The following is a 26,582-nucleotide window of genomic DNA, read 5'->3' on the forward strand; positions in this document are numbered from 1 at the left end:
GGGGGGGGGGAGTTGTACAAGAATGGCTTGCTGACCTTTACCCAGTTTGCTTTTCTATAACAAGATGAAAAAATTCCAACATTTAAAATGTTAATAAAAATATATGATTGAACCACTCATGGGAATCTAGCTGACTGAAAACTATCCTTTAATACATTATGTTTAAGCCAAATTTTTTTATGAAGCTTCCTGATGTCAGAGTTAAATCTGTTTTGCCATTCTTATCATATAAGCAACTTTCAACTCAATTTAACAAATACTAAACCCCTGAGCCAGGTATTAATTAGTTTCTTAAGTTTACCAATAATCTGTTGAATAGTAGCATAACCTCCAATTCTCATCAAAACTAACATCTATGTAGTCAACAAATTGATTATGTGAACAAATTACCGTAGTAAGAGCCAGAGATGTGGAACTTACTATATCTAGCTAGAGGAAAAAAAAAATGAAATCAGAAATTCCATGAGGAATGAAGTTTAGTCTAGGAAAAGTTTAGTCAAGCAGAGGGAATCTAGGGGATAATATATAAAATTTAAAGAAAAGAATGGACCAAACTACCACTTATATGGCCATGAGCAAAAAAAAAAGACTAAACTGGAAGGCAGTAAATCCTGAGCACTAAGTATGAGAAAATGAGATGCTAAATATTCCATACATTTCCTGTGATGGGTTTAACTTTGTTAAGAGAAAATTGTTGATGGCATCAAAGCTAAGAATTTAGTCCTTTTACAGGCTAGTTATGTTTAATCTGTTTCACAGCTAATATTAATCCCATCTCATAAATATATATCAGTTCATAAGGAAGATCAGTGAGAATGTAATCTAAAAATGCATTATTAATATCTGAGATGGTGGTGGTCTTAACATTAATGTTTTCTAATGAGGAATGAAGTGCCATCATACATACTTTGTTACATCAAATAGGAAGACTTGCTTATCCATATTCTTCCATCAACTGTCCAGAAGGTCTATCCAACATATTGGAAGTTTTTTTCTAAGTCTTTTAATTTCATCACAAGAATGTCAGAGTAGTGTAGCAGAGAAAGAACATGCTCAGACCTGGGACAACCTGAGTTCAAGTCCCACCACTGACACATAGTGACTGTGTGACTCTGGGTAGGTCACTCAACCTTTTTCAGTGCTATAGGCAACTAAAATGGTCAGTTGCAGAAATGCCAACCCGCACTGGAAGAGGGAATGTTCTATGCAAATGAATCCAGAGGTCCAGTTCCTATCCCCTGGCCCGAAAACAATCAGATCATCATATGCCATCCCTTGCATGTCATGTATATGACTCATCTACCTCCTCTTCTAGTTATAAATGTTTTTGTTTTTTTATATGGCAATTATCAAATTCAAGCTAAAATAAGCAACATACCACAGTCAACTTACACCCTTCATGCTGTCTTCCCATTGTGCTTTGAACAACCTGCAATTTGGATTATTAAGTAATTGTGGGATTCTAGGGTTCAGAGCCATCCAACATCAGCAGGAGAATATTAGTACAGAAAGATTAGGGTCTGAGGTAAAGAGATTAGGATTATTGAGAGTGCTATGTGATTCCCCTAATGTAATCTAGTTCATTCTGTCCTGAAGCACCAAAATATATACTGATGCACTAATTCAATAAGGCTCTCCATCCAAGTGCCTCTCATAATTTGGGCAATCTGAATCCTTTATTCACTTGGTTTTTCTTTCATGGATTCTAGACTAATCATTTTGTGTTGCTATGAATCTCATTGAGGTGGCCCTATGATGCACTGTTGCTCAAAGCAATTAGTACAAAATCATGATGGCCTCAGACACTACTGTGTGATTTAACCCTGTTTGCCTCAGTTCTTCAACTATAAAATGAGCTGGAGAAGGAAATGGCAAAGCTCTCCAGTATCTCTGCCAAGAAAATTCCAAATGGGATCACAAAGAGTTGGACATGACTAAAAAAAACCAAAACTTCTGTAAATGTTCATAAATAATTCTCAAATACTTAATGAGATGGTCAAACAGCTATATAGGTTGGTAATTAATGGGGTTTTTTGTGGTAATAATACCATTTGTCATTTTTTCCCCATTCCTTTAGGATCTTCTCTGTAATAGAAATATACTGAAAATAGATTCCTGAATATCTTTAAATTCATGTGATAATCTAAAAATTGTAGGAGAGTTCTAAAGCCAAAATTTTGAGAACCATTCAATCTAACTTTCAGAATGTATGCACTAGATATTCAATCAAACATATACAAAGGATTAACATTTGACACACCTTTAGAAAATAAAAACAAGGGAAAATGCAGTCCATGCTATGAAGCCACCACCAACACTTCTACTACTACCATGTATATATAAGCACCTACTACATGCCAGATACTGCACTGTGCTACTAGCCTCCAGTGAAGAAAGGAACTCTACCATCTTAAAAGCAGGATCTGCTTTACTTTACATCCACCAAGAAAACTTAAGGAAAGTAATTAAGGGAAAATGGCACTAATCATCTTTTCTTGGCAATCCCATCAAAACAAAAACCACAATCCTTGTAAGAAAGAAGCAGAGTCAACCAAAACAAATCTACACATCTGCCATGAGAAAAACAGTTATTTTATAACTTGAAGCTCTTGTCCCTATGTCAGGAGGTGGATAACATGCTTCTACATCAGCTCTCTGAAACTGTGGTTGGTCACTGCCTTTACTGGAATGTTAAGTCTTTCCAAGTTATTTCCCAGTTGATAAACATCTAGCCAAGTCTCTCTAAAATCATCCCTTTCATAATTTCTTAGGGCACAATAATATCCCATTTTATTCATATCATAATTTTTTCACCTATTCCCCAGTTCTCTCCTGCAGCAAAAAGTACCACTATAAATATTTTTTTATTTGAGTCATTTCCTTCTTTAATCTATTTGGAGTAATAATCTTCATAGTAGTAAGCACTATTGGGTGAAAAAGTATAAAAAATTTAGTGAATTTTGAGTGTGATTCAAAATTACTTTTGATAATAGATCGACCAATCCACAGCTCCACCAACAGTGAACCTGTATTCCCACAGCTCCCACCAACAAATGACACTTTCATTACATTGATTTCTATCTGGTTTAGCCTAATTTTTCAGTCAGTTACTTGAGTTAATTTTTGCATTTATTCTGTTATTCTTTAGAAGAGGGGCTCTTAACCTACGACTCATGAATAGACTCTTCAGAGGATCTATAAACTTAAATGGTAAGAAAACTACATAATTTCTTTTGCCTCTTTTTGCATTCCCAGCACTTAGTACAGTGCCTGGTACACAGAAGACACTTAATAAATGTTTACTGATGGACTCGTCTTTGTTAGAACACTTCCATGTGCTGTACTCCTGGGTCAGGGTTCTCCAGTTGGACCCCTTGCCTTGTGCCCATGGGCTGCTGGTTACCTCTTTGTAGAGATCTAGGCTGGCAACATATATCTACTGAAGTTATTTCTTAGGCATTTTTCAATTTGGTGTTCTGTTTCTTATCCTTGATGGAATAATTATTGGAGAGCTAGTATTTTCTGCTTCCTTTCACTCCACTATCTTGAAGAAAACTCTCCTGTATAATACTTCTAAGAAAGCTCTACAGGTAATGCTGTCTTTGCCACAGCAGAGGTAGGTCTATTCAAGGCCTCAGACAAAACTGCCCATAATTTCTAGTGGTTTGGACTGAGATAACATTAGCTGAAATGTCTAGGTGTATGAAGTGTGTGCCAAGGTCACAAACCCAATATGCTAGCCTGAAATCTTTCTGTAACCTTTAGAAACCCTCCCTTAACCCCGATTGTAGTTAGTAGTAAAACTATGCTTCATCACGTATTTGCCCCATCTCAAGAGTTCAATGCTATTTTAAGTAATGGTAATCGTCCCAAACAAGATGGCTCCTTCCCTCCTAAGTGCCAAATTTGGACCCTAGCTGATACTAGCCATCTACTCCTGAAAGAAACTGTCAGCCTCCACACTTGTCTCTCACACATAACCTCTGATTAGGGTCACTCCACCTCACATTTTGGACTGCTCCATTCACATCTATTCAGATGAAGTCACCTTTTCTTATCACATCACACCTAATTCAATGTATGGCCAGAAATGAACCCTGAAATAGGATCTTCTGCATGATAACTTCTATCAAGAGAAGACTGCACTGCCTTAATTCATATAGCATTATAACAATTCAGTCCACCAATTTCACATATTCTTATCAGAGTTAGAAGATCTAGTCCAACCTCCTTCATTTTACATATGAATAGAATGAGTCTAAGAGATGTAAAGTAGTCTGACCAAGGTGATATTTTCCCTGGTTTATCAGAGTACCCGCCATCAATAATTAGCATTGTGATTCATAGCATATACCCTCAATCCCTCAAGTAACCAGTGGCATTCAAACAAGGGGCTGAATATGATCAAATTCTTACAAAGCTCTTAGATGTAATGCAGCCTTTGTATCTATTTGCAACATTCACACTAATAGACCTTTGAAAAAACTGGGGAAAAGGGCAATGGATCAATGTCTCTTTTACCTATCAAAACAGGTTTCTTCACTCCATATTTATCCTTCTTTGAGCCACTGATCTTTGCTAAGATAGTCTCACAATGTCCGTAACCTATAGTGTCATAGCTTGTGGATGAGAATATGGCATGCACAACAACCAAAATTAAAATAACTAAAAACAGGAAGAGATACAGGTCCGAGGAGAGGACACGGGAGCCAGGACACAATGATCAGATCTAGTACTAGTCTCCAACCAACATCACCCCAAAAGTTGTGGCCTTCATACTTAGGAAGATAATCTTAGGACTTTTTCTAGGTTTCCAATTCTATGGGAAAGGCTAATTCAGTAAAAGGAAATGGACCTCAACCTAGAAGAATATTAATATAGTTTTGGAAGACAAAGCCCTAACCTCCAAGAAGTATCTAGATACAGGGGTGGGGAGCCTGTGGCCTTGAGGTTTTATATGGCCTTCTAGGTCCTTGGGGGTGGCATTCTGATGGAGTCCAAGTCTTACAGAACAAACCCTTTTATTAAGGGGATTTGTTCTGTGAAATCTGATTCAGTCAGAGGGCTGCACATGTTCTCTACAGGTTCTCCACCCTGAGAGAATTTTGTCCAAAGTGTTGTCTTTCTATATATTTCACCTTCTTCATCTTCAGTAAGTTCTCTCAAACTTTGAATTTTCTCAATTTTTAAACTCTCTTAAGGAAACTAGTTATCTAAAGGCACTTGGATATATAACCACGGCCTGCCCTTTGTAAAATCCACAATTCTCCATTTTCATGTCCTCTTTGATTAAAAACCCACTCCCAGAGAATACTATCTGTCTGTTCCCCCTCCCCCCACCCCTGCATTTCCTTCCTCCAAGGGAATTCCCTAAATACATAGCATGCCAAGTTTCTATCAGACAGTGTATGACAATGGTTTCATATAAACCTAGCTGAAACAGAAGTAAATACAAATGTTGGCAGGTAAAGAAATTTCACAAAGATAATCCATAGTCCGTAATCTCCCAGAAAAATGCCAAATTCCAAAATACAGAAAACTTTACCTGGTTCCAATTTTATTACTTTAATTGCTGCCAGTTCACCAGTGTTAACATTTCGAGCCTAAGAAAGAAGAAAAAAAAGTTGTATTTAAAGATCATATTGAAAGTTTTAAAGTTTTATTTAAAGATTATATTGGGTTAACATTTCATTCTTCAACAATCTGGTAAATAAATCACAGTATGATGATTTACATTTTAAAATGTAATAGTAAAATTGTGAAATTCTTTGCTAATTTAATTTATTAATGATTTAAGTCAGATCCCTTAGAATCAATGTAAAGCCAGTTTGGATAAATTCCAACTAGACGCTAAAAAAGAATCTCATGTCAAAGAAAGAACGGTCCCATATATGTATGAAAGTACAGTGCTTTGGGGAACAGCAACAACAATTAAAAACAAAATAGACACTCATATTAATGAGGGAACAGCTAAACAAATTATGGCATACAAATGTAACAAAATGTTTCTTTACTGTGAAAAAATAATAAATATGAAGAATTCAGAAAAACCTGGGAGGACAAATTGACACATATATAGTAAGCATAATATAAAAGAATAAAATGAAAATTAGCTTTTAAAAAATCGTGATACATGATCTAATATTAGTGTACTAGAAGATAAATATAACAAGACTGATATGAACAGACACAAATGAAAGTCAGTAGAAGCAAGAAAATAACAAGCACAGCAAAGTAAAGTAAATAGAAAGTACAGCTACAACAAAAAGAAAATGAATGCTGTGTAATTATGACTCCCCCTCACTATAGAGGTATATGGCTGTGGGTGTGGAATATGCATGTGGTCAATATTTTAGCTTGTTTTGTTCCAACTGCTTTTTTCCCATCTTAATCTTTGTTATCACAGAAAGGTTAACCAGATAGGTTGAGATAAAGAGCAACATTTGAAAATAAGTATGTTGTAAAAACAAAAACAATCTTTTTTTTTTTAAAAAGAAAGAGTCCTAGGATATAAGTGGATAGCTGCCGTATGAACGTAAAATCAGAAAAGGTGCCTTGTACGTTTTAAAATATACATAATTTGGCAACTAGAAAGGTAACCTCAGAAGACAGCACGAGGATTTAATAAACATCCATTATGTGCCAGGCACTGTGCTAAACACTGGGAATACCAAAAGACAAAAAAATCAGGCCCTGTTCTCAAGAGCTCATAGTCTAAAGGGAGACACAACATGTAAACAACTATATATAAACAAGATACTGAGAGGATAAATGAGAGAGAAGCAACAGAGGAAAGACACTAGTATTGAAGTGGATGAGAAAAGGCTTCTTGCAGAAGGTGGGATTTTAGTTGAGACATGAGGGAAGCCAGAGAAGCCAAAAGCAGAGGTGAGGAGGAAAAGAAAGGATTCCTGGTCCTGGGAACAAACAGTGAAAATTCCCAGTCAGAAGATGGAGTATCTTGTGTGGAAAAAGCAATGAGGGCACAATTACTGGATGACAGAGTATGCAGAAAGGGAAAAGGTAGGAAGGGGCCAGATTGTGAAGGAATTTAAAGGCCCAAGAGAGGATTTTCTATTTGATCTTGGAGGCACTAGGAAGTCAATGGAATTTATTCAATATGTGAGAGACAACACACCTGTACTTCAGGAAGAACACTGACAGTTGAGTGGAGGTGGAATGGAGTGGGGAAGACACTAGAGGTCTAACAGGACAAACAAGCTACTGGAATAGAAGTGAGGAGATGAGGCCCTGTCTTTGGGGTGGTGCTGGTGTCAGGAGAAAGAAGTGAACATGCATACTGAAATAGTTTCCAATACATTATTAAAAAAAAACAAAACACAGAACTCTTTAAGAACCCCTGCCCTAGGAAAATATACTGTGCTTAAAATCTGGGTGGAATAAAGCAGGATCTCCTCAACCCTTCTAAAGTACAATGAGAATCTGCCACAATTTTTTTGGTGATAAGATAATTCATAGTACAAGTGCTAAGAGAATTTGTAAGACTTAAATAGTTCACCAACAGAAAGAGTATACATACAACATTTTAGAGCTGAAGCATAACTGACCACAGGAGGGCACAATTTGCTAGTCACAAAAAAGATAAAATTTCATGTCCCAATTGGGTTTTGTAGTCAATTCTGTATTAACTACAATAGTTGATTTGCTAAAATGAGTAAAATATAACTGCCAAAGGTTAAAAAAAATAACCACAATAAATCAATATTTAATATATGGTTTGGTGTTTTTTTTAAATACACCTGTGGTTTTATGTGCATGATGCTCCCACTGAGAAATTTCCTCCACCCAAAGTAGATCCAAATATGCTCTGCAACTCAGTCTTAGAGAGTTTCAAGGACTTGCCCAAGGCCACACAGCATGTATAAGTTAGAGGTGAGACTTAAACACAGGTCATCCAAACTCAGGGGGCACAGTCTATAAAAGATTCTTTTAAACTCACTTAGAAAATGTTAAGAATTAAGAAGTTTGAATGTCCTTCAATCCAACCCCATTATCGTAGAGAGTTTAAATGCCAAGGTCATGTTCTCACTCAGGAGTAGACTCCCTCCAACGTTTCATTGTCTGTTTGAGCTCAGAGTAAGGCTCTTAATCTCCCAGAGCAGTATTTTTCTCATTTGTAAAATCAGGGGTGTTGGATGATCAGCCTCTCAATCTAGGAACTGTAAAAACCAGATAGGATTTGAACCTAGAATTCAAAACTCTAAAGTTGTGTAATTTCTATCACATCACAATGCTTCTTAATTGTGAATAAAATTCTTCAAGACTATTCAGTTTGGAATTTCCTTAACACATAAAGGATAACACATAAGGAATGAATTTTAAATTTAAATCAGTTCTTCAGTGTCAACTGAAAAGCACTCAAATAAAATACTTTTTTTTTTTTGCCTTTTCAACTCTGAAATATTTTCCAGCATATGACTTAGCTGGCAGTACATTAGCTCATCACAAAGGAAAATATCCCAGACTATTCTTCAATATGCTTTATAAGAAAACTTTTGACATATGTGCAACTTCATTTTAATGTTTAAGCAAACCAACAAGGCAGCTTCAAATTTTGAATCTCTACCTTCATAAAAATTGTTTTTTAATCAAGATCTGATACCTTGGCCTTCTGTCTAAAAATTACATTCTATAGTTTCTGAATGAGTCAGAAGACAAGGTTGCATATAGAAAAATAAAGCTTAATTAATATTTAGAATTCTAAAGATGGACTATTTTCTTATGGAATCTCATGACTAAATGTAACGGTTCTTAAAAATGCAAACTAGGAATAAGGTAGAGAGCTGTAAAATACTCTTGTACAGAACTAAAAAATTCTAGGGCTCTAGCAATGACTACAAGTAGGCAAGTAAAAACAAAAACCTGGGGTTGATTGCCATTCCCTAAATACCTAGCAAAAGTGAAAATCCATAGGATGATGGCTCCATCTTCCCATTACCTCACCCTCATTAATTTACTTCTATGACAGGGAGAGTTACAATGACTGTGGCAATAAACATTTTTCAGTTGTGTCACCAATGGCACACATTGCCACTGAAGAATTGTACTTGAGAATGTCACAGGGAAACTCAGCAGAGTGGCACAAGTACATATACCAGTCATGCACTTACTAGATTTGCAAAAATTATGTGATGTGATATGTCTGAGTGAGCCTGATAAGAGACTTCAGAGATCCATGTCTGGCCTTCGTTTAAATGATCTCACAGAGGCAGTTAGCTCCAGGTCTACTTCAGGTTTCTTAATCTAGTCAGCCCTTTGGGAGTCACATAAATTGGGGTTAGTACCTCCTGACATGATTTCATGCTGCAGAAACAGACTGCCAGGACATCATCCGCTGGCCACAAATAAAAATTTTCAATGGGGTGCCAAGTAGGTGCCCAAAAAGCAATTATTAAATACCTAATTTGAAAAATTACTATTCTAAGGGGCGGCTAGGTGGTGCAGTGAATAGAACACTGGCCATGGAGTCAGGAGGACCTGGGTTTGGAGGACCTCAGACACTTAACACCAAAAAATAGCCATGTGACCTTGGGCAAGTCACTTAACCCCAACTGCCCTCCAAAAAGCAAAAAAAAAAAAAATTTAAAATTAAAAAATAAAATAAATTTAAAAATGAAAAATTACTATTCTAGGTACTAATCTAGTAAACAAACAAAAAAAAGCCATTCACTTATTACCTACTTAGTAAACTCCTAACCTCCTCCTTAGAAGGTGGTGTCAAAGTTTCTCTATGAATCTGTGAACTCATCCAGTAGATAGCAACCCATCCACATATTCCCTCTCCTCTGTGACTCTTATAAGTATTCTCTCATAAATGGTCCAGAGGGGCTATCCAAAATGCTCCAAATCTACTAGATTTCTTGATGTTACATGAATGCCACATGAGCACACATATTGCCCATCAATTCCCTCTTACCATATGACTTGTCCAACTTCTTTTCTAGTCATACATCTCTCTGATGGAAAGACAGTCTTTCTATGGAGTAGACATAATAAAAGAAATTCTCTGGTCTCTAGGAATTTACAACTATCATGATAGGAAATAAATAATGAACCTTAATGAAATGATGGGATGATCCCTCTATTTATGACTCAATATTAAAATAATAATAACAATGACTAGCAGTGATATAACATTTTAAGGTTTGCAAAGTGCTTTATAAATATCTCTTTTGATGCTCAAAACTACCTTGGGAAGCAGGAGCTATTATTATCCCATTTTTACCAATGAGGAAATGGAGGCATTCCTATGAGGTGTACTCCATTTTTTCTAGTGAAAATGAGTGAGAGAACCTGAGTATAGAGAAGGAATAGAGGAAATGTTGATGGATCTCTACAATATCATATGTAAGCATCAAAAGACAAAACTACTCAAATTCTTTATGTATGAAGCCATCTAAGCAACTGTCTGAATACCATAACACATTATACAGTTAAATTCAAGTACCTATAATGTTTTGTTATGTTTACTAAAGTGATGAGATAGTACCTCTATTTTTGACTCAATATTAAAATAATAATATTAATGGCTAGCATTTATATAGTGTTTCAAGGTTTGCAAAGTGCTTTATAAATATCTCATTTGATCTTCAAAACAACCCTGAGAAGTAGGTGATATTATTATCCCATTTTACAGATGAAGAAACTGAAGTAGACACCAGTTAGGTAATTTACCCAATGTCAAAGAGCCAGTAAGTCTCTGCGTCTGCATTTGAACAGAGATCTTCCTGACTCTAGGTCTGGGGCTTTATGCACTACAGTTGAGTGAGTCATGATTTCTCTGCTGGTTTTCTCTGGTACTATAAATTCAGACATGACAACACTGGAAGTGTGGTAGGGGGTTTTAAAAACCTCAGCATACTATGTATAAGACTTTTGTCATCATGTCAGAGAACTCACTTCAAAATAATTTATCCCCTGAAAGTTTTACACTTATAATATAAATTATTTGTTTTGGTGATACCTTATTATTTTTTAAAACATATACAGATCAATCAATTAATCTGCACGCTTAAATAGAATAATGACACATAGACTGCTTCTACAGGTGCTAATACTGTGGGAATCCCCCAAATGGAGGCTTTGCTGACTAGAAAATTACAACCTATGAGAATTTTTAAAGTTGTCACACCTTTTTCATGTTGTTCACGGAATGCAAACCAATTTATGAACGGATAGAAATATTTTTTCTCTATCATTTTTATACTTATACTCAGAATCATGAGCTTGCCTAAGGATAGAAGAGCTGTTCTGATGTTATTCAACTGTGGAGACTAACTATCCTGAGGAAGCTGGGTATCTGACATTTCTAATCTTCCTGCTTACTAATGCTGCTCTGTTGATTTAAGCCATGGACAAGATTCATTATGTTATCAAGAAAACAATATGTTAAATACAAGTGATTTCTTAAGTCTGTTCTTCATTCAGACAACAAATACAGAGATTCCAAGTCTTTTTTTCAGTTTTAAAAGATGCTTATAGAATTTTAAATGATTTTTTGCCTGGAATTCAGTAAAAAGTATAAAATTAAGTACTGGCTTAGAGATAATTAATCACAACCCAGAAGAGATATTATTTTTCTGACAAAAAAGATAGGCTCTGTGGGATTTGTGGAAATCCCTACCCTAGAACAAAATCTTAAAAACTTATTTTGAAATTGAAGCCTGAGTGCTATTGACATGTACTAACGTTGTGACATATAACAAACACTGTGGTTTGTTTAGTGTTAGTAATATGGATATTGTGAAAACTGTTAACAAGCCAAAAGCATGTAAGTTCAATAAAGGAACTTTCCTGGGAGGGAAAGATTGCTTCTGTCTTTGAGTTTGTAATTAATTTTTCCAAAAGACATCTATTTGATACTAATCAAAAGGTTCTGTAGTTACACATTTTTTACTTAGTTATATGAACAATAAGGATCAAAAAAGCTAGCTGCCTCCCGAGACTTTACTATGAAAGCAAGTTCCAGAAGCATTGCTCAATACACTAATCTAAAAGTGTATTTCCATCTCTAGTCACACATCTATATAGGAGACAGTACAATAACTCACATCCAAGAATGAATTCTAAAGGAAAATCTGTGTTATAAGTAGTATGCTCTGTGTTTAAGGCACATACTCATGTCACATTTTGAAAATATTTCCATTAGAAAAGTTAACATTAAAATGTTCCCGAGCTTCAGCTCTCTATAAAATTGATTTATCCAAAACATATCATTCCCTGAAGCTTACTTAACTTAGAATCCAATTAGGTTACTTGAAACTTCTTACCTGTTTTCATAAGGTAGCATCTTAGTACAAAGGGCAACATCAAAAAACAGCTACTATGAATGGCAGGTATTCTAGATCACAGCTCTACAAATCCAAGACAACCAACCTGAGAAAAATTCAAATCAGGCCAATTTTCTGATTTAATTTAATTTATTTATTTCTAGCTATTTTTTTTTATAGTTCACTTCAATGCCTCTTGCCCTGGTATAATCTGTAGTGCTGACTCTGATAAAAAAAATTCACAAGTAGGGAACTAAATTGTGCTATAAAACCTACTTGGCCCATGTTTCATTGCTGATCTTTTTTATGACTAGAAATTTCACAAATGTGAAGCTATTCAAATAATCCTAATTCTCCTCTACTATTTTTATTACTAAAATAAAATAAAGCCTTGTTTACTAAAAATTATTGTCAATAAAGAGAGCAAAATGTGTAAAACCCTTGTCCGTCTCCCACTTCTGAGGACTCTGAAATCTAAATAAGATTTACTGTAAAGGTTGACAGTAAATTATACTACAAATAAAAATAAAACAACACCTGAAGTACTCCTCTTTCTATTTTATAAAGCAGTTCTTAAAAAAAAAAAAAAGCTAAATTCCTCCTATACAGTAATGATAGTCTTAAAAGAATTCCCTGGAGCAACCAGCCAAGATGGTAAACCAGCAGGAAGAAATATAGCTGAGCTCTATGCCCACAAAGATTGAGAAAAGATCAGTGGGTCCTGATCATTAAATCCAAGTCAAAAAAATAAAAAGCATTCCTAATGTGATTTGTTCAAAAACTAAAAAAACTAGAAACCACAAGAATCTAAAAGCAAGAAAGGACTATAACTGCTCACTACAAAAGATTTTATGTATACTCAAAATGTTTTAAAGAAATGATGACTCCTCTCAGTGCTTTTAACCAACACAAAATTGGTATTTCTTAGTGAGGCCAAGTGGAAAAAGCGAGAATAGGGGTAAATGAGAAGCAGAGAGGTCAAGAGGCAGAGAAGAGAGGGCATTCTAAGTTTGGGGAAAACCAAAAAAAAAAAAAAGCCCAAATCCAAGAGATGGGGTGTCTTGTTTGTGGAAGAGCCAGGAGACCAGTGACACGGGATCCTATATTACCTTATATGGCATTTAGGTATAGAAAGACTAAAAAAGTAGCATTCAGGGAGGTACAGCAGGACTTCTTAATAGAAGTGAGGGTCCAGCTGAAGTTGTGTAACAAGTCTGTAGTAAAGTCAATTAGAACAGTTGGGTGAAAGCATGTGTGTATACATATAAATACATATATACATACATGCGTATATATGTATATATGTATGTATGGAGTTGGGGAGAAGAGGAAAAACAGTGAACCAGTTATCAAACTCATTGAGAAAGTAAGGGGAGAGGTGGCCAGGTAGCACAGCGAGTAAGAGCACCGGCTCCAGTGTCGGGATGACCTGGGGATCGAATCTGGGCTTAGACACTTAGCACCCACCCAGAAATAACTGGCCATGTAACCTTGAGCAAGTTACTTAACCCCGATTGCTTAAAAAAAAAAAAAAAAGAAAGTAAGGGGAGTGACCTGGGGGGGGTGTCTGTGGATAACAGCTATATAAGTATTTTGATTAAGTGGTAGATGTATATGAATTGCATGAACCTCAAAGGAAGAGATGTTACTGGATGATGGAGGGAAGCAGGTTCCAGGAAGAACCTGAAAGTGGCAATGGGGAGCAAGGTGTATTCCAACTCTCCCCCCTTACCCAGGGAGCCAAGAACGAATGAAAGGTACAGGCAGTACTGGAAAGGGAGGCTAGGGAGACTCTGTATCATTAGGGCAAAATCAGGTTTCAGTAAAAGGTAGCAGATAGAAGTAGCAGGAAAGTTAAAGATTTAAATGAAGGGATACTTCTTGTCTAAGAAACAGGCATTCCAGAGGGTATGGTGGAAGTTTGAGATGGGAGGGTTGAAGGGGATGAGAATTAGAGATAAGCTGGTGGAGGATTGTGCAATGGGAGCTGGATGTAGATCTTTAGGAGTTCAGAGTCACTGGAATATGAAAGGTATTGTTGTTCATACTTCATTATTGAAAAGGACCAATGACATCACAATGTTGAGGTCAGGATACAGTGTGTTTGGCTATGGTTGATCAGCCCAATATGAATTTGGAAGGTTCTACCATGGGTTAGGCACAAGTAGTCCATTACAACATTTGGGATGGAGATATTTCTGGATTTTCACAACTCATATTTTTCCTTTGTGCTACTGCAATTTTGCTTTACCTGTAAAGTACAATGCCTTCTCTATCATGCAAGGTCCCAGCATCTCCCATGTCTCACAACTGATATTAAAGTTCTTCAGAGAGACTGTGCATGGCTTCTTCTGACTATGGTGTGAGTGTTTGTTGTGTGAGATCTTCAAAAATAGTCTTTTAGGTAACTGTGTTTGGACTTCGGGCTATGTGTCCAGCCCACAATCTGCAACAGTATGGGTACTTCAGTTTGAGAGAGGACTTCAGTGTACTTAATCCTGCCAGATAATCTTCAGAATCTTCCTAAAACAATTCAAATGCTGATGGACTGTCCAGGTTTCATTGCATGTAACAGGGAAGTCAGCACAGCAACTCTGTAGATCTTTAGTTTAGCCTAATACCTCTTCTCTCCTACACTTTCTTTGGCTCTTGCAATACGCGCATCAGCATTATCATCTATGGATGAATGGTGTGATGCTGGCTGGTGGAGGACCTTTATTTTCTTGAGTTCAGAATCATTGGGATATGAAACAAACGAACAAGCCACAGCTCTACCCTCTAAAGACAGGTCAGCAGAACATGGAAGGTCTGAAGTCAAAGAAAGGGCTGCTCTTCTTTGCACCATAGGCTCTCCACATCCCAGTTGGGAGAATGGGCAGGCAGCAGGAAGTGAAAGTTACTTTATGCTGACACAGATGTAAGTGGTTGCTTTGGGGCAGATGGAAGAAGGCCAGTCCAGCCCCTAGCAATCTTTCTTTGGGATATTCTGTGCCCAACAGGAGGTGGAAGGCACACAGAACTACTGTGTGGTGACTTCACCTGAGGATGCTGGCTGTGAGACAGCAGAGGAAGCACAAGGTTTTTGATCCTGTGATTCAACTGCCTATTTAAGCTTGTTTTCTTATCTGCAAAGTGAGGGAAAGGGTTGGGGTGGTGGTGGAGGACTAGCTGACTTGAATTCTAAGGTCCCTTCTACATTTAAGTCTATGATCTATAAATTGTTATCTATAACCACATGAGAGAATTATAACTATATTTTTCATTAATTAGAATAAAAGTGTTTTCACTAAAAAAAATATTATATTAGTTCTAAAAACAATTTAAGCTTTGTGTTTTCTTTACAACAACCCAATGGTGTATATAGTATATTTACTATTATTCTCATTTTGATAGTTTAAAAAAACGTTACTTAACAGAACAAAAACAAAATAACTGAATTTTTCATTCTTAAATAACATTTCTTTCTATTAAAAGACTTTAATATTTCATTTAAAAATTTATCACTGCTCCTAATTTTCCTATTATTGTTGAGGGCACCACCATCCTCCCAGTCCAAGTTCTCCAGGCTCACAACCTGGGTGTTATCCTCAACTCTTCCTCAACTTCTAACCAATCTGTTGCCAGGGATTCTTGATTCTCCTTTTAGAGCATCTCTCATCTATGCTCTCTTCTGACACTGATACCACCTACGTCTAAGACCGTCATCACTTGATACCTAAACTATTCGCCATCGCCTTCTGGTTGGGCTCTCTAACTCAAAGCTCTTTCCACTTGAGTCCATTCTCCACTCAGATACCAACTAGATAAATGCAGGTCTGATCATGTCACCTGTCCTCAATTCCATAAACTCCAGTGGCTCCCTATCATCTCCAGGATCCAATAGAAAATCCTCTGTTTGGCCATTTAAAGCACTTGATAAACTGGACTCCTCCTATGTTTCCAGACAGACCCAGTGACTGAACTTCTCCCTGCTATTTTCACACAAGGCATTTCATCTCCAAACTCCATCACTTACATATGCTGTCTCCTATACTAGGAATTCTCTTCCTCCTTACTCTTTACCTCCTGGTTTCTCTATAGCTTCCTACAAGTTTCATCTAAAATCCCACCTTCTGCAACAAGTCTTTCTTGGTCTTCCTTGATGTAAATGTCTTGTATCTGAGATATTATATACAATTTATCCTGTATATATCTTGTTTGTATCTAGTTACCGGCACATTTTCTTCCCCAATTAGATTTTTAGTTCCTTATGGGCAAGAATTGTTTTTGCCTTTCCTTCTATCTCCAGTACTTAGCACAGTACCTAGGTACATTAATAGATGCTTAAAAGATGTTTGTGGGGTGGCTAGGTGGCACAGTGAGTAAGAGTGCTGGCCCCAGAGTCAGGAGGACACGGGATCGGTTCCAGCCTCAGATACTTAACACCCACACAAAAAGACTAGCTGTGTAACCTTGGGCAAGTTACTTAACCCCAATTGCTTTAAAAAAGAAAAAAAAAAGATGCTTGTTTACTTGACAAGTGCTTAAGACATGAATAGCATTCTGGGCTTCATAGTTCAAAATGACCAGATGATGACCCCCTCCCCAGTCCTGAGTATCCAGATGTTTGATCTCAGTAGTTTTGAAAAGGGGACACAATCTGTAATAAGCAAATGAGACAGATGGAAGAGAGATGACAATACACAGTCTGACTGTGAGAGAGTGTGAGAGGACAACAGTACTGACAGTGAGAATCTGACAAATAGCCTGTCCATATGAGAGCATGGAAGGGCAAAGACCAACTCTTTGAAGGATGTTAAAAAGATTTACTCTCCCCTCAATTCTCCTCCCCATCTCTATTTAAATAAGATATTTTAATATGATTTTTTTTAGAAATCTAAGCTATCTTTAGCCTGTTTTTTATTTTGTCTTAAAATCCAGGATCAACAATGAAGGCTTATACAAATATCTGCATACATAGTATATCCATGTGTGTATACATACAGACATACAGACACACATAATATATGTATATGTATATCCATGGCAAACAAAAGGAAGGAAGGAAGCCAAATACAGAATGTAAAATGGTCAGATATTGAAATACTGTCTGAATGTTAGAAAAATTTTAAATAACTGGGACCTCTGAGTTGTTACAATTTTATTAAGTTTTGTCTTACACAAAAACTTCTTGCTCTAATAGAGAAAATGGTTAACATGTACCAAGGCTAAAACACTCAACTGCTATATCTAGTTGAAACTGTTTAATTTCCAGGGCCCTCAGTCAAATTCCAGCATGGAGGTGGGGGTGTTGGGGCAGAGACAGAAGGTTATGCCCTTGAGCCAGCTCAGAAGAAAGAGAAAAGCATATTCTGGAAGGACTCTTCTGCCTTTTTCTATTGGATTCTAAAAGAAAGGGTGCTTAGCCTATTTTGCCTCACAAACCACCTACAGTTAGTGCATGTGTACATGTAGTGTGGAGTGTGTGGAGATACAATCCTCTTTATATTGGAAGGGGTCTCAAAGAGTGACGGCCCAGTCTACTCTGCCTCAGATGATACTTACTATTTACATATATGCATGTGTGTGTGTGTATGGAACATTGTATGTTATGAAGGAAAACAATAAACAAGCAGGAGGAGGCTTGAATTTGAGTTCCCAGTCAAAGCACTATGTGACTTTGGGGGGGGTGGGGGGGATCACAAAATACCCTTAGGACTTGTTTTCCTCTACCACAACACATTTGAGATTGGAGGCTAAATGACCTTTTAAGGTCCATTCCAGATGTAACAATCTCTGGCAAAATGAATCTGTTTCTATAACTAAGAATTATCATTTCCAAGCAGCAAATATTATAAACTTCAGAAGATACAGTGCTTAATAAATTAATTCAGAGCAAGGGAGTTCAGGATGGGATTAACTAAAATTTGCAGACCCGAGGTAATAAAGCAAATGTAAAATCTTTACCCAAATCATAGAGAAGGGAGACTGAGAAGATAAAAGGACCAAAACAAAACCCCCAAGAATATGCATTACCTACACTTCAGTTTAAGGCCTACTCTCTGATAAGAAAAAAAAGTCACTAGTAACAGTAAGAAAGCAGAAAAACCTGTCATCTTTGGGCCTTTTAGTTTAGCTTAAATCCTAGTCCCTACAAAGAAGAGAGGCAGATTTGAGTCTGCAATTTCAATACAAAAACTGCTCATTTTAGAAAACGTTAAATACTCAATTGGCCAAATGATAGGTGAGTTTGCTAATCCTAGGGAGTTTTGGCTTGAGGAAAGCTGAGTCACTGGCTAGCACAGAGACAGACATGCTAGACAAAAGGAAAATAAGTCATTTCTTATAAACTATAGAACTAAATTTCTCAGAATAATCAAGAGAATTCTGTTTACAGATAAGTCCTGAAAAAACAAGTTATTCTGTTTTGACCATAAGACATGTTTACAAAAGTTTTATTCTGAGTAAACTCCAATATTCTGGCACCTATAAACATTTAATTTTGCTAGTTATAAAATTACATTTTCCCAATAAATGGTTTAATATGGCTGAGGTGTGAGTTCGATATTCTTGAACTTTTCTAAGTTTACTTATCAAAGTTCTGTAGGATCATAGAGAGTCAGGGCTGTAAGGAACCTTTAAAGGTCTTACAAATGGAGAGGAGACGCAGAGAAGTGATTTGCCCAGGGTCACATACAGCTAGGAAACATGTAAACACAGATCTCCTGGACTGTATAAAAAACTAGCTAATACTCATGCTGCCTTTCAGAGACAGCACTTGCTAGGCATATTCTCCAAAAAGAGCAAAGAAAGAGGGAAAGAACACATACATACAAAAAAGCATGTGTCAATGTACTGGAGTATGAAAATAAGTGCATCGCACTGGGAAAGCTAGGAATACCAGGGTGAACTGAAACACACTGAGGTAAGCAGAAAGGAGAGCATTTTGAACAACAGCTCCAACACTGCAAAAGTAAAACAACTTTGAAGGATTTAACTCTGATTTATGCAAGAACCAACCAGAATTCCAGAGGATCAGTCACTACACACTGTCAGACAGAGATGGGAGACTCACAGCACAAATTCAAACTTTGTTTGTTCATGGCCAATGTATGGATTCGTTTTGCATAATTATAGTCCTTTGTTACAAGGTGGGTTTTTTTAATTGAGGGGAGATGTGAAAATACTTAAGAAATTATCAATTATGATGCAAAAAAGAGAGAAAGAAGGAGTCATTGTAGGATTTTTTTTAATGCACAGAAGAGAACAGGAGGTGGTTCTGAAGGAGACAGACAAGCAAGATAGCTATGAAGCCAACATGTTGAATTTTTTTAATGCAAATCACACAGAAAAGATTCAATGTTTCACGTACAATCAATCCTTTTTTCTGTTGTGTGTACATGGAAATGCTTGTGTGTGTTTTTTGCTGTTTGTCAAGTCTAGGATAACAAAAACAAATATTTAAGTCAGAAAAGAAAATAGTGACAGTGCAAAGAAAACCTCTCTGGTTTGAGGGAACATTACTATCAAAGACTGTTTTTACTTTGGTTCAAGCCCACTCATATCCAGAGCCAGAATCTCCCATATCTGGAAACTTTCATACCCCAATTTTGTATACATTGGTCTCTCATTCTAGCCAATCCCCTGGTGTTTAACTGACCATTATGACATTAGAAATGAAAAAACACTACACTGACCTGAGCAAGAAGCTGCCACTCCTTATAAAACATGAATGCAGAGATCTGCTCCGGTCTTATCGACCAAGGACACAGGAGTGACTGTCATAATAAAGGTAGAGCGGCCTGTCCTTAAGAGTATTACAGACTGCCACCCTTTATTTTTCTCTCTGACTCTAAAATCATCATACTCATATCTAACTAGCAGTCCTTGATGATTCCCCCTTTCTTACCCTGGTTTGGAGCTATAGCCTGACGCTACAGACTGGCAGTGTCAACCACAACCATGTGTGGGAGACACCAAACTGCCCTCCTTGTAACTTTCTATTTCTGTCTTTGTCTCTACACTATTTTTCAAGCAATTATTGGCTGGTCTTATTCTTTTGTTAAGCTCTCTTAAGTCCCAAAAGAGAAAGAGAGAGAGACACATCACTTCATGTCCTTCACATTTTGGCCCAATGAGCTTACTAGCTGTTCTCTCAAACCAAGATTCCATTTTCCTGTTCAAGTCTCTGCACAGCATGTTCTGCACATTCTCTTCTACCTCATATAATCCCTACTTTTCTTCAATGCCCAGCTCAGGTGACATCGACTCAAAAACTTTCCTGATATCCCATAGTTATCAGTGATTAATTCTCAAATTGTCTTATTATTTACCTAACTATGAATATCTTTCATCTCCCCAAAAGAAAAGGCCCATTTCACTATCCTTTGCTTGTACTTTGTAGATCTTTAAAAAAAAAACTCCTTGAAGTCAATTTATAATGCAAAGAAAAGCCTTTTGTAGTATTCAGGCAACTTCTTTGTTCTAGTAAATTAGAAAATGTAAAAAAACTAAAAACTGTTAACTCAGTAATTAAATTTTACCTGAACAAACACCTTTGACCAAAGTGAAAAGCGCAACAATTTTGATAACAATCTACTAACAAGTATTTATTAAGGCAGGTACTACTACTGCAATACTATTCTTAAGAGGATGACATTCTGCTGGAAGGAAAGTGGGGGAAGAGATATGTCACAGGTAAATAGATGATATATATTGAAATCAATGCGGGGAGCAGGCACCAACAATTCTCATCACCTAAATCTAACGAATTATAAAAACTCATAAAGAAACCTTAGAGATCATCTAATTCTAGCTTAAAAAGCTTATTTTAAAGAGATTAAGTGAATTTTTCCAGGGTCACTTAGCTTTATCCACTTCTATGTTACATCACGACCAATCAACTCTACTAAAATACTATTTAATCTAAAGCAGAGCCCTTACCTAAATCAGTAATTTTTACTTTCCATTTTCTCTACACTAAAATGTAGAGGAGTTGGGTGGTATAGTGGTTAGAGGGCCATCTCTAAATAAAGAAGCCCTAGCTAGGTTTAAATACAATATTTGCACCATACTAGCTCTGTGCCTTAGTGCAAATCCTTTAAGTTAGTGGCCTAGGCAGCTCTCTTAAAATTAAACTTCATTTTTTGACTCTGCCCTTCCCCTAAAAATCAAAATACAACAAAAAAGAACTATGTTAAATTATCATGTTTATGGAAATACTGCAGAGTATACAAAAATAACACATTCACATTATATACTAATACTTTCAAATAAATTTTAACATGGAATTTTACATATGCCTCCCCAGAACTAACTTTTTCTATGAAACAGTCAAAAAACTTCCTTGTTCAGTCATTTTTCAATCATGTTTGACCCTTCATGATTCCACTTGGGGTTTTCTTGGCAAAGATACTGAAGTTGTTTGCCATTTCCTTCTCCAGCTCATTTTACAGATAGTAACTGAGGCAAACAGGGTTAAGTGTCTTGTCCAGGATCACACAGCTAGGAAGTGTACTGAGGCTGAATTTGAACTCAAGATGAATCCTTCTGACTCTAGCACCAGCACTCTAATCTATGCACTGTACCACCTAGCTACCCTTAAGTGAAAAAAAAAAAAGGAAAAACACACTGTAGATTTAAATAGGTCTCTGCCCTTTAAAATTATGTCATATTTTCTCAGAAACAATTCCTTCCATCACTTGCTCTATTGCTGCAGCTATCAGCAATAACACCAAATCTCAACTTTAAAAATAAAATAAAAATTTCTTTGTATATTAGTACTCTAATTCTTTAAAAAATTCTTCCTTTATCTAAGACATAACAGTATCACTTTGCTATCTGTTAATAAAGTACTTTGAGTGCTTAAAGCAATACTGCAAAACTCAACAGCTAAAGGGGAGAGGGACAGAAGATATCAGAGTATATAATACCCTGCAGACAAATTATAAACAGGAAGAGCAGAGGAAGCTACTGGCTGGTTATAGTAAAATCTTCCTAAGTTTACCATGTAAATATACCTTATAACTACAAAAAGAAAATGGCTAGATTTTAAAGGTTTAATTTCCTTGCCCATAACAATTTATGGCAGCTAGGTGACAGATTGTTACACTTGGAATTAGGAAGATGTGACTTTGAATCCTCTTTCAGATATGTGCTAGTTGTATGACCCAGGGAAGTTACCTAATATCTTCCAGCTTCATTTTCTTCATCTATAAAATAGGAGTGCTAACAGCACCTACTTCACGAGGTTGTTATGAGGATCAAAAGAGACAGCACTTTGTAAAACTTAAAGCACTAAATAAATGTTAGTTGTTATTATTATCTGCCAAAGAGGACAGAACTTAAATTAAAAAATGAAATGTCCCACTGTGAAATAATGAGTATCAGGAACAAACCTAACTATGGGACACCCTATATTTTTCAAGCAAGATTCCAAAGTTCAGCTTCCTTTAATCTTCATATGAAAAGCAACCTACTATTCCAATAAAAGAAAAACAAAATACTATAAAAATATTTTCCTTAAAAGAAAAAACAGAAGAGACAAATTTTGGATACAATGACAACTACAACAACAAAATGGAAAATCAGCAATCCCTATTATCTCAACTTTGCAAATAACTGTTGTCATTATATATATATATATATATATATGCATATATATATATATATACATATATTCAAAAGTTATTCAATACTTATGAGATGACCTAACATTGGCATGTTAATAATGGTTATCTATAATTTTAAATAGTACAGGACAACTAGAAGGTAGACCCAAATAAAGAAGAAATATAAGACAGGAAGAGTACAGGAATCTGCTAGTTGGGGGCATTTCTAAGAAATCACAAATACACTGATCTGGAAATGTTCTCTCCTCCTCTATACTCACGTTTGCTGTTCTTCATACCTCCTCCACTTCTCCCATAGATCTCATCAGAAAATAGATAATTTTATCCATGGGAATGGCATTAAAGATGATGCATTGCCATCTACTTTGCTGCTACAGTCTAGGGACCACTGGGACCTTCCTATTGGAAAGGTAGCAGAATGTTTTTCTCTATATTATCTCTCCTCTATTAAAATGTGTTTTTTGAGAGCAAAAACTCTTAGTTTTCAGTATGTATCTTCATCATTTAGGATAGTATCTTGCATATAGTAAATAATAAATGTTCATTCATTCATTCATTCTCAACAGTATCTTCACACTCCCTCCTTACATTTAATCACACATCTTTCATATGTACGGTACTCAAATTCTCATCTATTTTTTCTTGCCTCTGTCAAAAATAAAGGAGTTATTCATTTCTGACTTGCCTTAATGATAATTTCATTCTTCAAAAGCTGTAACAACCAATATCTTACCAACAAGGAAGAACCAGTTGGTGGGAGGAAATGTTAGGAACTTTGAAAGGAAGTTATCAACCTAAATTACAGAAAGTCATGTATAGAGATGGAAGTTAAGATCACGGTAACAGAGGATTAAATTTTTTTTAACGTGACAAAATCCTAAGGAAAAATTCAGAATAATTCAACATAGAAAAATAACACAATTAAATACATTCAAAAATTGCATGATTTTTATCAATAAATGAAAAGGCCTGTGTCAAAATAGAACTGCATTTACGATATGCAATATCTAATTAAAACCAAAAGCTGACATCTTATTTAAGGCAATGGACAAATGCTAGCAATTTTCCCAAAAAAATAAAGCATGGCTTCTTTCCTCACTATTATTTGTGACAGTTCTAGAAATATTAACACTAAGAGAAAAGTTAAAAGTACAAACACAGGCAAAGAGGATACATAACTATCCTCTATTTGCTGACAAAATGATAGTTTCCTCAGTCTAGAGAATCAGTCAAAACACACACACACACATACATTAATTTAAATAATTGATAGTTTCAGTAAAGATGCAGGATACAAAATAAATACACAAATATCAGTAACATATACATATACCAATAACAATATCTGGGGAGAAATAATAGAAAGGAAATTCTTATTAACAACAAATATAATTCTGATTACGTGAAATTGAAAAAAAAACTTTTACAAAAATAAAATTAATGAAACTAGGATGCAATAAAAAGCTGGGGTGGAGGTGGGGGGAGGGGCATAGAGAAGTCTTCTATCAAATATTTCAGATAACAGTAATATCTAAGCAATAAAGGAAACTAACAAAAGACCAAAAGCCACACTCCAATAGATAAGTGGTCAAAGATAGGAATAGTCCTTTAAAAAAAAAAAAGGAGGGATTTACAACCTATTAACAACTTATGAAACGTTGCTCCAAATCACTTACCAAGAGAAATACAAATCAAAACAACTCTGGAGTGTCACCAGGCAAAGCAAATTGGCAAAGGTGAGAAGAAAGTCAGGATAATAACAGAAGTCAACTTCAGCCCCCAATCACCTCCCAACTCCAAACCACATAAAATCCAAAACAGAGTGGCATTTTTTAAATAATAAAGAATTACAAAGAAAATAGATTCCCTACTGATTGTTGTTCATGGTTGAACAAGCAGTGATACATGAATGAAATAGAAAATTACTTCATGGAAAGAAACAATGAATAAAGAAAAGCATAGGAAGAGTTGTATGAGCTAAAACAAAGGAAAAGAACCAGGAAAAAATAGACACATCTAATACAACAATGCAAATGGAAAAAACAAGGATGTAAAAACTGAAAAATGAATGTTGGGAAAGAATGCTGAGAAACAAACACATAAAAGGCACCTCTGGACCATGAATCAAAAATTATCAATCTCTCTCCCAGTACAAACATCATGGCTTTAGAACATCTTTAAGTATTGTAGAGTTCATAATTGTGCTCCATAAATATTTCCTGAATGAATACTATGCTTACCAAACAATAATTTTAAAGACTATTTTGCTGGCACAACCAAAAAAGCAATGTATTAATTGTGGAAAATTTTCCCAATTGAATTACATTATTTGACTGAAATATGTAATATACATTCATTCTGGAAAAAAAAATTTGAGTAGTTCTAAATTGCTACTCCATTCCAGCTTACCTTTAAACATTTATTTTACAACTATTTTTGAGTACTGAGATGAAAGTAGATATATTTTGAACTTTGAAATACAAATAAAGCAAAATAAATGAATTTAGGTTTTCTTAACCACAGCTGTAATACAATAAGTGACAGGGAGTAGGCCTGTGATTTCAACTGTAGAAGGAACTTGCCTTCTCTGCAATACATAGTCTTAGAGAGTTACCTAGAGCATTCCTAGTCCAAAACCAAGTGTGCTCAATAAAGAGAGCATTAAATTCAATACTTAATATAGTTTAAGATCTTTGATTCCAGCTGAGTGGGTACTGCCCCACTAAAAGCCCTTCACTAACATAGATCATGATTCCTTTATAAGGTTGTAGATATTCTTGGAGAGTTGCTGTGGCCCAAATAAAATCCATTATGAAGTTAACCTAAAGACAAGCTTCTCTGAACTTGGGTAGACTGGTCCTCAGACAAGAAATATTACCTACTTACAATAAAAGCTCTTATCTACCGTTTCCAGCTTGGCAGCACCTGCCAAAATCTACACTAACCTGCAGAAGTTCTTAAACCAACATCTACATACTCCTTATAAGGGGATCCATGAACTTGCGCAGGAAAAATTTACATCTTGATTTTTATTAACATCTAAAAGTAATTTAGCCTTTCCTTCAATTATAACAAAAAACAAAACCCTATACTATTCTGCGAAAGGATCTAAAGACTTCATCATACTACCAAAGAGGTCTATGACACACAAAAAAGGGAAAGAACCCTCCCTCTAATGACTCAAGTGTCTGAGAATGCAGGGTCATCAGCTACTTTCACAGAGGTGAAATCTTTAGTGGCTGAGAGAGGTGACACCAAGTAAATGGACCCATAAAGTGTTGGGCAGGCTGTGGTACAAATATCTGAAATCTCAAATCAAGAGGGTTTCTTATGAAGTTTAATAATCTACAATCACTTTAAAAACTTAAGGAAAAAAATCAGCAGTTCTATGAAATATGATTAACATGGTCACCTTAAGTAAACATGCTGAAAAACGAAGGGTTTTGTTGTTGTTTTAAGTCTAAAGTCAACTACTGGTATTATTATTGATTCTGTGCCAGATTTAGACAATTAACTCTTCAGAAAATCAATCATTAAGCATTTAACAAGTGCTAGCTTATATGCTAGCTACTGTGCTAAGTGCTGGAGATAAAAAAATCTATTGGGGAGAAAATAGGCAAATATATGCACAAATAAGTTATATTCAGGATACTTAGAAAACAAAGGAGGGAAGACACTAGAA

The 26,582-nt window shown here is 35.8% G+C and overlaps 1 protein-coding gene across 1 annotated transcript in view; it reads right to left on the reverse strand.

Moving 5' to 3' along the window:
- Nucleotides 1–104: 104 nt before the first annotated feature.
- Nucleotides 105–26,582, reverse strand: part of MAP4K3 (mitogen-activated protein kinase kinase kinase kinase 3) — a 60,915-nt gene continuing 34,437 nt past the window's right edge. Inside the window, exon 3 of the mRNA XM_069071774.1 lies at nucleotides 105–5,603. Coding sequence (XP_068927875.1) covers nucleotides 5,421–5,603 — 183 coding nt within the window. The 3' untranslated portion in view covers nucleotides 105–5,420. The remainder of the gene's footprint in view (nucleotides 5,604–26,582) is intronic.

This window comes from Petaurus breviceps, unplaced genomic scaffold (genome assembly GCF_028583685.1).
Source record: "Petaurus breviceps papuanus isolate PSGF00001 unplaced genomic scaffold, PetGlider_PUasm1.0 90842, whole genome shotgun sequence".
Taxonomy (NCBI): Eukaryota; Metazoa; Chordata; class Mammalia; order Diprotodontia; family Petauridae; genus Petaurus; species Petaurus breviceps.